Genomic DNA, 13,908 nt, shown 5'->3' with positions numbered 1-13,908 from the left:
AAAGAGGGTAGCTGTAAGTTGAGGTCCCAAAAGTCTGGAAAGTTGTCTTCCAGAAGGTCTGTATCTCAGCGGCGTGATGACACGGAGCTCTGTCTTGAGTGAAAACAAAGTTGTCCACAAAATTTTCTATGGCCCTAGGTAGTATTTTCTTCTCCAGAAGTTGCATCTGCATTGAGCTGCTCCTTACTCTTCACAAAAATGGGAGGAAAGACTTCGCCCAAAACTAGGGTCCTGGCTGGATTTTTTGTTTTGAAGACATATCAAAATCAACTCTACACCCTATATTGGCAACATTTTGGAACCTGTTTCAAGCCCTGTATTCAATCAAGTTAAACAAGTCAGAAAAAATAAGAATTCTAGCAAGATTCAGCATCTATTATTAAATCAAAGATGACTTGAAAGGGTTTAGATCAAATATCAATTGTTGGTCAAAGGGAGTATGGACTCCTTCCTCGCTAGTGTAAATCCGTTCTATGATTTCTTATAGGGTCATCACACAAGTAAGATCAAGCTCAAAACCTACTCAAATATTGAATCTTTGAAGTCAATCATTGTCCGATAATGGGATTGTATTCCAGTTAAAGTTATTCTGGACTCTTACTAGCCACTTCATAAAAAAATAAGAACAGTTCTCGGCAATTACAAGGGCTACATATAATAATCTTATAAAATATCTTTGGCATTATTTTTACATACAAAATCATACGAAAGCTTTTAATTAATTTATTGTGTATTTCTTTGGTAATTAAAAGGCGGTGCATTTACCAAGTGAACTGCAGAAAGGATTTATACAGGAATTACTAAGATTACGATCTTCAATTATTCTCTGACTCCAATCACGCCTTTCACCCATAACTCCCCAAGTGATTGATTGTTTTTACACTCTGTCTTTCATGACTATACGCACTTGTGAGAGCTTTTTAGTTAGATGTTCTCTCTTCAAGAATTAAGTAATAATAATAACAGTGTCAGAAAATTAAAAACACCATTTACGTTACAGTATTAAAAATGTTTGCACTTGTTTTATTTCATATTTTCTACAACTCTATTTTTATCTCTTTTGAAAATGAAAAACTGATTATTTTTTTCTTATCATTAAAAAAGTACATGACTATTCTGTCAAGTGATTGAATCAATATATGGGAAACTATTGATGTAACAATAAGCAATAGGGGCGTTCAAAGTCTTTAATCTCACACATTTTTCGGATTTTTAACTTCCAAAGATTATTTTATCTAATTTCATATGATAAATTGTAAAAGCTCTGACAAAAGACGAAAAATACACATATACTCTGAAAATAATAGAGTTAGTAACAAATCAGATTATACATGAGATACATTATTTTAAAAGTGTAGTATTCCTCTACATATATGCTTTCACAAGAGATTTTCATTTAGAGTATGTCATTTATTGTTAAAAGGATCAAATATCATGTTAAAATACTCTATGGAAAGAAAGGAAAAGTACGCAGGGTCCTTAAACTAAAATAAGTTATCTATATTTGGGATACCCATTTTAGAAAGATAGAAGCTTTTATATATTACAGATTATCCTTTTTAACTTACTAAGCTCATTTAACCTTCGTCGGACTGAATGGGTACAATTGTACCCATTTTAATATTAACGTATGTCTAATTTTTTGCTGAACATCGGATAGCTATATGATTACTTGACATCTCTATATTTTTGCTTTAAATTATGCACACTAATTTTTGGGCGAAAATATTCGCAAGTTACTGAGAAAAGGGAGTCAATTATTTTTACACCTTTGAGAGGCGGCATGAGGTAAATTCTACACTTGTATATCTTAGCAAAATAATGTCTGAATCTACCAATATTTTTTGTATATCTTTGAAATGAAATGTTTATGGTGGAAAACAACATTTATTATAACATATTTGAGGTAAATTTTGACAGTTTATCAATTCATACATATAGTTTTTGTTTCAGAATATTTGACACAAATTGGCCAAAAACAAGTAACGCAGCTTTTCCTGGTCCTACGGCAATTGTATGTCTGATTTCAGCAAATATAACATTTGTAGTGTGTTGCCTTAAGACAATTTCCACAGCAACTATGAAATAAATTTTTCTTTTAATCATCCGGTTACCAGAACGTAATTCCATTGAAGGCATGCATAACTGTTTTGGAAAATCTTTTAGAAACTTTCTCTTTTGGACTTTTTTTCCAAGCCCTTGTTTGTTTTTGATTTAAAGTATAAACGACAATAAGGCAGTGGGCTCCATTAGGAAAACACCAAGAGTTAGCGCATTGTTCGTCGTTTTACGGTGTACTCTCACAGTATTTTGTTAATTATCTGTACACCGACTTTGATTTTTTTATAATACATACATCATAATATCTGGCTTGCTTGATTGTGTAGTCTCAACTTCTCCAGTTATATGCATAGATGACAGAAGCAAAACAGATTCTTTTTTAGTACATATGAACAAACAATTGTCTCTCTATGGTAGACAAAATTGGTCGAGTAAACTGCCCTTTCCTTTCTTGATTGCGTATTACTTGGCAGGATTTTTTGTTATTTCTGACTATTTAAACTCAAGTTATTTATAATGGGTTAAATACTTTAGCCAACAACCATACTAGTAAATAAATTGTCGGTGGTTCCACAGACTTTATATATCTATATATATATTCATCCTAAACTGTTATTTTACAAAAGTTCATCTATTGGGGGCAATTTAATGTTATTCAGTTGTAGAGTAGATATATCTCACATCCTCAGAAAATATTACTACCATCTCTATCCGGTTTAAATGGTATAACGTGAGTGAATTTTGAATGCCCTCGAATTGGAAATAATTGAGTATCAATGGGGGGATACAATCATATGGTTTGTAGGTTTTTTCCAAATTTGTATTAAGCATCAACCAAAGATCTTGTATAGGTACAGATTTATGAATTTAAGTACACTCTGCATGGGTGCTTTTGTTGACAAATCTAAAAAATATGAGCATCATCTTGAAACAGTCACGATATAAAAGCTGTATGGTCAAGAGGTAGAGCATCTTTTTCCCACAAATCTTCAAGATTATCTTAATTATTTCAATAGATACCAGCAGCAATAAGAGTGAGAGAAAAAAGGTATTAAGCTCAACATTATTAAATTACTCGAATGGTATTATTGTTGGCCGTTCTGAAGCATAGGGATATCTTACGATGGGGTTATTGTTAAAAGTTTCACAAACTCTTTTACCCTTTCTATTTTTTTCTTTAAATATAATGTCACACATCTCTGGATATATGATAGATCTTGTTTTCATTTTAGCCATTGCATTTTTAAGTCCTTCAGTTTCATCCTTCGTAATCCAAGTTCCACATTGACTTTGAGATACAGCAGTCCCAAGTTTAACGTTTTAGTCCTAGGCAAATCCTTCTTCATGTTCTATCCAACATCAAAGGCAGCAAAAAGCAATTTTTATTTATAAAAACTGTCCTTAAGCATTGACAGAAAGAACAGCTATTTCAACCAAAATAAATGTGAGTACATTTTTACTCATACCGTCTTTGAGGGCGTAAAATTATGCAATCTGTCTGAGGTAAAATAAAAAATACATTTGTTTGATACAAATAGAAAAATGTTTTATTCAAAATTGGAACCATTTGAAATCTACGCAACCTCTTTTGGTTATAACATATACATCATGATAGTTTATCATAATTATATGTTACAACATATAATTTTTTTCGCTTTATTTTGACATTAAAGTTTACATAGTTAGGATTATACCAAATAGATGGTTCCAAATGGTTTTCTGCCTAATCATTAGTTCCTGGTCAATAAAATAAGTGCTCGCATGCAGGTCCATCACAAAAATTTCCATTATTTCGCCAACATTTTCGACTTATATATTAACGGAACAGAATCGTCGGAACCACTGATTGCTGTTGCATTCCACACCTTATTGGGTTAATAAACAATACAAAAACATAGCCACTTTTTTCCATAGTTTTGGTGATACTGAAGAATGTAGCGAATTTTATCTTTTTTTACTTTCATTTTGGAACGCTGTGACACACAACTGGCTTTACCAATCGTAAAACTGTAAGTACACTTTTTAAGTGAATAATTAACTTATAAATATAATTTAAGCTTTTTTGATGCAGTTTATAAATTGTAATATCTTTGAGTATACTAAAATATCAAAAGAAAATTAATTTAGACAATCTGAAGGTAGCTTTCATGGCACTTTATTTAATCAACAACGAGCCACTATGAGACAAAGGAAATAAACGCCAACCCTAACTCCGGATCTAGACGCAGAAATTACTCAAATGTAAATCTTTAATTACACTCCGAGTCCAACAAAGAATTATACTTATAACTCCACAAAAATCATCAGTGTTATTTTTCCTTTTTGGCCTATAAGTGATTACTTTATACTTTTAGATTATCTCCTCTATAATAAATGAGTAATGAAAAAACACATCTTCAAGAAGCAACTACAAAAAACTTTCCATTATCATATTTTCTTCATCTATAGAAATATTATAATAGGTATTTTTACTGGTAAAGGGGAATTTTTTCCCCCACATCTTCGAAAACAACAGATGGCAGAATGAAAGAGTATATAAATATAGAATAAATATATTATTACGTTTTTTTATGTTATTTTTGTAAAAACATAGTGTTACTTAAATTGAATTAATTGTAGTATTTCAATTTGTTATATCCAGTTCGTTCTCTTATGAATCTATATTATAGAAAATACTAACCGAATATAGTCGTACAATTTGTAACCATTAAAGGTTTAGCCTTTAAAGACGTTTTTTATCAAGTTTTTAGGGTGTAACTATGATTCAGTGCCATATTTCAACATGATAGAAGTATAAAGATGAAAACAAACTAAAATAACAAATTGATACAAACATTTTAGCATTTGAAAAATAAATATTTTATTACTTTATCTTGATTATAATTAACAAAAATGTATATAACCACTAAAAAATTGAATAGAATGAAGGACTTCTCAGTAAGGTCCTTCATTTTACTCGATTTTTTATGTGGACTAGAATGATCTACTTATTCTTCTAACTCGAATGGAATGGCTTAGTTTAAGTGGCGTAGAGAAATGTGGAATAAATATTGTTTATTGTAGGATTGTCACCAATGCCGCTGGAACATTAGGAGACAAAAGACCATTTCCCCACACTTTTTTAGACAAAGTTTAATGGCTCAGTAATAAAATTTTAAGATTTTGGGACGCAGTTGAGTTATTTTATATATTAATAGCACAAATTTTGTCTGTTTGACGAAACCTTATAAGTCTGTGCAAGGAGTTTTTTTTTAAGATTAAATTATCATATACTAGATAATAAGTCTGTACTTCATCCGTTTTAATAATGTTTAAAGAAAAAATACTGATGATAAATTATTTAAGTAATTTATTTTATGGTTTATTAAAACAAAAATAAAGTAAAGTATAGGCTTCAAGAAAAAGACCATTTAAATAATAATAAAAGTGTATTAATTCTATTATCTTCTTTTTTTGGCATTGAGATGAATACTTGAATATAATAGCTATCTACATAGAAAATAAGCGATGTACAGAAACTGATGTTGAAAGAAAAAGAAAAAAAAAGTTATGTACCTAAATATACAAATTAATTTAAAAGTTTAAATTAAAAAACAAAAGTATTTCGAATAATATTGTGCCTTAATGAAACTTAATATATAAATATATATATAAACAATCTATTTTTGGATCAATCCTTTAAATAACTATAATTCAAATAAATAAATAAAATATGTATGTAATTAGATATATAGGGCATGGGCTAAAAAGTGCCGAGCTTCACACATAAATGTTGCTTTGTTATATATTTAGCTTCTTTGTAGTTAGTACTAACCTTCAAAAAACAAATGACAAAATTCATTACAATCTTTTATTTAGTTTGTGAGTTCTTGTGCTAAGTAATACACTACTTTTGTTATTTCTAAAACAATGGATCAAAAACAATTTTGTGTTTTAATTTTACACTGCTTCTTGTTGGGAAAAAAATACTGTTCAAGCTAAGCAATGGTTTTAAAAGTGTTATGGGCGAAAATACCTCATTCTAGGAAATAGACATTTTTTGAAAATAAAAATAATAATCTTTAATAAAATAAGTTTATTTTTTACAAATATTGATAGGAAAAGGAAAAAAAAAATAGGAAAATAAATCAAAAAACAAGACTTTCCAAAAGGAATTCCTTTTGGATACAATATTAGGATATTTGGACTCCTGTTTCACGAATAGTTGAACTGGGATGAGAGCTGCAGTCCAAGTTTTTCTTCCAAGATGAACGAAATAAGAAAATGTCAAAACTCGCACTTTATCCCTGTTGCACACGCGGATAATATTGAGGGCAAACATGAGTGGCTATGATATTCCCAACAGGCATGGTCCTGAATACTCTGAGTTTCAATTGCTTCAAATGATGATTGATGGTGTAAACACTCTTTACACAAAAGACTTGGAGCTCAGAAAATACATGTTTTTTGTTTTTTAATGTTCTTTTAAATGGTTAGATGGAGTTGCACTGATTAAGTATAAGCAACCACTATTGTATCACAATTACTCCATCTAACCTAGGAATCTTTTTGTGAAATCCATATACATACGTAAAGTATTATATATTTCTTTCCGTAGGAATCACCTGGAATCGAACGCACATTGAGTTTAAGAGAATAATATCTCTCGAGGGCGTTGTTACTAAGCAATGGCGATTCCATTGGTTTTTAAACATTTGCTTACATATGATACAGTCAAATCTGGATAAGTTGGATAAGTCAACTTTTTCTCTGATACAAAATTCTTACGAAATAAAATACTGAACATAGATGAAACATTAAGTAAAACATCCGCATAAGGTCGCCTTTTATTCCATTTTTTAAAATCAAAATAATTGGAATTCATCAAAATGAGAATTTTCCTTTTTTATAGGACACATTGTAAACAGGTCCCAACATTTTTGTTGGTTATTTTTATTGTTAAATTCATTTCAGATTACTTTTTAATCAATACGGATAAATATAATGAGTGCTCCTGAAAAACATTTTTTCCTGAAATATATCCTAAATATATTCGATGATCTGTTAAAAAAAGAATCGAATCAAACACTACTTACTTACAAAAAGGGAGTGTCCAAAATACTTATTTATATAATTGTCCAAAACTTGTGTTTTTTCTTCGCTTAAATATATTAAAAATATCAATATAGTCAACTATTCATTTTAAAAATAGTAGTTTCATTTCTTTAGATTTAACTGTTTGTAGAAGGTACTAGAGTAAAATGAATAGAGAACAAAAAAATTATTCAAAATGATGAACATTAGAAAATATTACAACCATAAAATAAGTCTGTTAGGTAAGGCATAACTGTAGGGATGGACCACTGCAATAGGAATGTTGAACCTATCTCTAAATATGGATTCAGTACATACTAAATTTGAATTAGGCTTTTTGATCACCCTGGATTCAAAAATTGCCCAGACTCAAATACAAACTTGATAGAGGCAAAAAGCTGTTGCTCCATAAGCTAGAAAAATAGTGTCATATCTTTTTTGCGTTATATTTGACGTGTTAGAGGGAGCACCATATTGTTGAAAGGTATAAGTATCTTACCAATAAGTGGGAATCGATCCGCGGCTAGACACATTTCACAAGGAAGGTGCTTACGTAATCAGTGTTGTTAATTTTGAGCCCCGAGAACACCAAGATAATTACCGTCTTACAGGAGCGGTAAATATCACCCTATACCATCACTGACTCTGATTTTTCCTTTCAATAGATCATATACAGGGTGTCCACGATAAATTGGAACTATCTTAAAATTCAACCTGCTTGATAAAAATGGAATTTGGAGTGTATTTGTTAATATGAAAAAGTTAGACATGATATTAAACAATAGATTTATTCAACATGTCCTCCCTCAGCAACCACCATCTTCTCCATCCTGCCCTTAAAGGATTTGCATGCCCTGATGACTTCTGCAGAATCGACAGCATCCCACTCTGTCGTAATGGAGCCCTTCAGGGCCGCAATGCTCTTGTGGCTGACCTTGGACACCTCCCTCTCCAACTTCCCCTACCAGTAGTAATCACACGGATTGAGGTCGGGTGAGTTGCGATCCCAGAAAGTGATGTCGTGGGAGTTGAAGAGGTTAGTGGTCCTCATGGCGATGTGTGCGGGCTCTGAGTCTTGTTGGAATATAAACTCCCTCCCAGCGGCTGTTCCTTCATACAGTGGATGACGAACTCCTCCATGACTTTGCAGTACCTTATCGTGTTAACCCTTTCCTTGGGCTTGAAGAAGAAAGGAGGCATCACCTCACCGGTTCTGCAGATGACACCCAGGGTCATCACAGAGGCCGGGAACTTTGTGGTGAAGACCGCAGGGACCTCTTCTCTCTCCTTGGCAAGCCACCTGTCATTCTGGACGTTGTAGCATCTGTCGACAGTCCAGTTCTTCTCGTTGGAGAAGAAGATGATTCTTCCTCCATGGCTCTTCAGGTCATTGAGGAAACGCTTACCGTTGGTGAGCCTGGTGGCCTTCATGGATGCCGTGAGGATGTGTTGTTTGGCCATTCCGTATGACCTGTATCTGAGGCCCTCATTCACAGCCTTGGAGACCAGCTTCTTGCTCACTCCACGATTTTTGGCCAACCTGGACAAGGAAGTCCCCGGCGAAGCCTTGATTGACTTCTGGAGGCCTTCAAGGAAGCGGGGAGTGTGGATTTGGTCACTTGTCATGTTGTGGGCCTTGCAGCAGACCTTCCCTCAACCTCCCAGGCATTGAAGACCCGGTAGTCCGTGGTCTTGGGGTAGTTAAGAAGCTTGTAGATAGCAGAGGGCTTGTGTCCCGTGCGAGCCAATTCGAGGGTGGTATCTCTCCTTGGTTGTTCCATGATGACTGTTGTTTGTTGTCCAAACAATTGTGGTGGAAGTTATAGTGTATTGTTTACGCAACCTTTTATATAAGTTTGATTTAACCCCGAATATCCACCTTATGGATCTGGATGAAGTTTAAAGTAGTTCCAATTTATCGTGGACACCCTGTATACAAGTCAAATCCTCTTTTGATCAAAACATGATCAGTTTGTTATTTGAATATGACGTCCGCAAAAAAAAAAATTACAACAACTAAGAACAATTATGGGAAGATTGCCAGACTTAAAAAAATAAAGGATTTGTTCCTTCTGTTGACTCACTTTTTTCTTGTTAATGAAGAATCACCGAAAAATCAATTATTTATTACATTTTTTTTTTAATGAGACTTCAAAACAATATGACTTGATTAAGTTTAGTGTTGGTTTTAATTTTTAGAGTATTAAGGGTCCACCCTGCATAGGCAGTTGAAATAAGTCGGCAATTTTATATTTTGTTCATGTACGTACATCTACAAGCTAAGAAAGACTCTTTTAAAAAGCGTTATTTGATTCTAATAAAAAGTAAAATAAGTCAACGAATGGGGGCCAACCTTTATTATTTTTAAAATTCAACGTATATTATATTCGGAAAACTCAAAAAGAAAGTCCTCACTCCGGCTTTACTCCGATCAATCCCGGGTTCTCCGAGTAGGCATGTACTACAACTCAGCTTATGTGAGGGGGGTTAAGTGGTACCGACCATTACTTCCACAACAACAACATTAGAGTTGACCATTATCTCCACGACAGCTGAATAACAACAACCACACCAGAGCCAACTACCTCTTCAACAACAACCACACCAGAGCCAACTACCTCTTCAACAACAACTACACCAGAGTCGACCACAACTTCTACAACCACTAATGTTCCTAATTGAAGGGTTACAACGGAGTAAGAGAAAACAATAAAAGCCTATATGTTTATAATGGGTACGCTTTAAGCACTCCTTGTTAAAATATCGGTTTTTCTTTTTAACTGATATACATCTTATTATGTATAACTATCTACATATATATGTCTATGGATATACATACATAATATATATATATTTATATGAATGTACATACGATCTACGTGATATTAGGATTTTATTGCCTCATTTTGAAATTTTGTGCATTTTATATACATATGTATCAAATAATATATAGGTATGTACTTATTTTATAAAGGTAGAATACGTTCATATTATATGAGATAGAAATTCCAAAATAACCTGATCCGGATCATCAACTTTTTTCAATAATAGAAAATGTACTAGAATACTAATGTACATTGGGATTGTAACTTTTTTTAAATGTTATAACCCTTACTTATTATAAAACTAGTGCTATGTTTTGGTGGATTACACATTGAGTTTAAGGATCATTTAAGCAAAAAATATCACCTAAACAGGATTTCAAATTTTTTTGTTTATCTTAATAAATACAAAACGACAGTATTATTATTTTTAGAAACTTAAAAATCCCATTTATACAAAACAAAATCCTTTGACTACTTAAACATTCAAATAAGTTGACTAAAAGTCGTTATTAAGAAAGAATCTCAGGCATCTGCACTCTTTTTACAAGAAGTTCCATTCTAATCTTGCATAAATAGAGCACTATGAAGTATATAGTTGAGGGGATGATAAAATTGCATAGTTACACTTTTTTACCTTCCCTAAAACCTTTCCTTAAATAGTGATGAAAATTGTGTGTAGTTTGGGCATGTTAAAAAAACAACCAAAATCAATATGATAATCCTGATAATTTTGAAAAATGTTCTGGAAGAGAGCAGCTTAGCTTTTATGATGTTTAATTAGATCAACTACAATAATATGTGACAAGGGAGGAAGCGGATTAGGAAATAAACAAGATCATTGCTAGAATTACTCCTATATCGTTCTCCAATTCTACTCTTTGTCCAACAAGGACTTCAAATGATAACTCTTCAACAAATCCTTAAAGTTACTTCCGTATTTTAAGGCCACATGCGAATATTGAATCAAGTTTTGAATATAATTGATTGTAGTCTGGCAGGAAGTTCATTACTCAGGAGTTAAATAATAATGACAATAGCTGATTCATTCTTCAGATTACCAATTCCAAAAAAAAACCGGGCAATATAAGAAATGCAGACAATATATAACAGTAACAATAAAAGGTACGTAACACACTTTTAGTTTGCCCTCCAATTATTCAGAAACATTTCCCTAACATATATAAATAACATACTTCATTTACAAAAATTAGATATACAGTTGTGAAAGTAGGTATTTGATTCCTATCCGACTTTGTTAGTTTTTCCACTGAAAAACAAAAGAACAGTAAATAATTTTAATGTTAGGTTTCTTTGACAGTAAAAGATATTTTATGAACCAAAAAAAATATGGAGGAAAAAACTCTGGAGGAAAAGAAATGCTGAGTAAAACATCCAAAACATGATTTCTACATCGAAACACGGGGGTGGAAACATTACGTTTTTGATGTTGTTTCTTTGCTAAGAGGAAAGATGACTTCAAAAGTCCAGAATGACAATGACCCAAAACATATGGCCATCGGAAAAAAAGAGGGACTCAAGAAAAAAACACATTAAGGTCATAAAGTGGCGTAGCCAGTTTATGTACCTCAATCCCATAATTTTTTTTTATCATTTGGCAAATTTACAAAATTGGCAAAGGATGAAATACTTATTCCCCACTGTATACATTATTTATGACTATGAATCATGGGAGAACGGGAGTTAAGGTTCCCCCATATCCTTACAAGGCAGCCATTTTTGATGAAAATAACAAAATAAACAATGATTTTCTAGTGGGGTTCCTCAAAATAGAAAAAAAATAAGTTCTAAAATATTAGACTTCGTAATAGTTATAAATTGGTATATATGATAAAACAGTCTTTGTGTGATTTTTAACTATATTTTTATCAAATGCAGGTAATTTTATAATTTTGGAGAATTATATTATGGATTGTTTTTTTTTTTTGTTTTTTTACAGGAAATCAATTGAAAAAAAATAGTCAGTACCCAAATGTACATATATGTATAAAAATTGAGAGGAGGAGAGGGAAAGATATGGTAAAAATATTCTTACGTATACTATGACATAGAACTGATGAAGAACAGGGTTGGGTTTGCTTCAAGTGAGGACATTTTGACCCACCATTTAAAGGATGTCGTAGTATTACTCTTTGGCGTTCCTCTGTTCCGGAGCAGCCCTTGCAAGGACTCCATGGGCCCCATTCGCTTACATGACAGTCAATTACTGGAAAAAATAAATCAAAGAATGAACATTAACTATGTATGTAAACACAAAGATTTACTTATAATATATTTTTTTTGATATAGTTTCTGACTTTAAGGATATTAAATTATTTTATTAAAAATTTGGGTACATCAATTGAAATATCATTAAATATTCATGCCTTAAACGAGTTCACTCCAAACTTTTTGAATGATAAATGAGTTATTTCTTAAACTGTAGTACGTGTTGCAATAGTGTTATGCAAGCTACCCCAAGTGGCAGCTGGAGAAAAGTTGGAAATAAGTTAAGAAAGAAACAACTCTAAAGCAATTTCCGATAAAAGAAAGTATTTATAGAGTAGGGACCCAAAATTTGTAGTAACATCATTAAATTACGAAAAACTCTAAAATCAATTTGTATTTATAGAGTAGGGACCCAAAATTTTTGCTTTACTATTATATTTAGCTTGCTGATATTTCTTTTTTTCCTCCTTCACAAACAATAACAACCTTGACACGCCAGTGAAAAGATTGACAGCTTTGGAAGATGAAGCCCGTATATATATCTTAATGTACTCTTCAAACTTGTCAATCTAGTTCTCATTGAACATTTATATTAAAGTGGTGAGTCCAGGAATGTTTGGACTCTGTATATCTCCAAAATGAATCATCCAAAGGGTTTACATCTGGCAAGAATAACGGTCATAAGTTACAAGAGGTATCGCACTGAATTTTTCTGTTTTGTCTTAAAAAGTTGCAATGTTGGAGATGATATTGCTAATTTTGTCAGTCGGTGCAGACCTTTCCAGCCTCAACCTGGCATTTCTCCTTTTAGTTCCGACCGTGGGCTTGAAGGTGGATATAGACGCGCCCATATCGTGTGCATGAGAGCGCAAGGACTATAAAGACTTATCCTTCACAATCTTTTTTATTTTATTTTTAGCATCAAGTAGCTAGTCACTGTCACTTTCAGGCCTCCTTTCAGCTCCATCTCTGCCTTTGGTATTGCAAACAGTGTTCCTACACACGACCAAGAACAAAGAAATCTCTGTTGACGATTTTTTTACATCTAAAAAATCGTGGATCTTAACTCAAGTATCAGGTTTGGATATCATTTTATCTTAATTGAGATAAAATCTTGAGATTTTTACTTTACCTGTGTGTTTTGTTTGCGAATCGTGTTTTTTTTATTGCTTAAATTAAGAGCTATGTACCACCTCTGAATGTCACTCAAATATGACAATTTTCGACACAGGAATTTATTTTCACTTTTAAAATCGTTTGAGATAGTGAGATAATGATAATAGAAACTTTTTTTGTTGAATTACACAATCAGAAAACACCTTATTCATTTTATACACAGGTTTATGAAGTTCAATAACGCATTTCATCTTTCTTGAGGATTTAAAGAATAGCATATATTAATAATTCTCATTTTTTTCATGGAATATAAATCATAGATACACTCATAAATTAAAAATTACGACTTTAAAAATATGTTTGTACGTAATTTTTAGCTCCCTCCTCCATTCTCCTTAGATTTAAAAAATATATTTAAATAAAGCATAAATCTGCGTAAAGAATAATAACAGTCTTAATAAAAATGGGTTTTATACAATGCAAAGCTTCCTTTTATATTATTTCTATTTCTTTGAGCTAACACATTAAATCCAAAGTGAATGCCTTGTTGTGATACTCATCATTCTTCAAAGGATATAAAGGAAAGTAACTCAATTCATATGATTTT

The 13,908-nt window shown here is 32.1% G+C and overlaps 1 protein-coding gene across 1 annotated transcript in view; it reads right to left on the bottom strand.

Moving 5' to 3' along the window:
• The window catches only part of LOC121128420 (spondin-1), an 87,937-nt gene that overhangs the window by 22,655 nt on the left and 51,374 nt on the right, over positions 1 to 13,908 (bottom strand). Inside the window, exon 3 of the mRNA XM_040723999.2 lies at positions 12,013 to 12,183. Within this exon, the coding sequence (XP_040579933.1) occupies positions 12,013 to 12,183 (171 nt within the window). The remainder of the gene's footprint in view (positions 1 to 12,012; positions 12,184 to 13,908) is intronic.

Source organism: Lepeophtheirus salmonis, chromosome 13 (genome assembly GCF_016086655.4).
Source record: "Lepeophtheirus salmonis chromosome 13, UVic_Lsal_1.4, whole genome shotgun sequence".
NCBI classification, from domain to species: Eukaryota; Metazoa; Arthropoda; class Copepoda; order Siphonostomatoida; family Caligidae; genus Lepeophtheirus; species Lepeophtheirus salmonis.
This window is presented reverse-complemented; position numbering and strand designations above follow the sequence as displayed.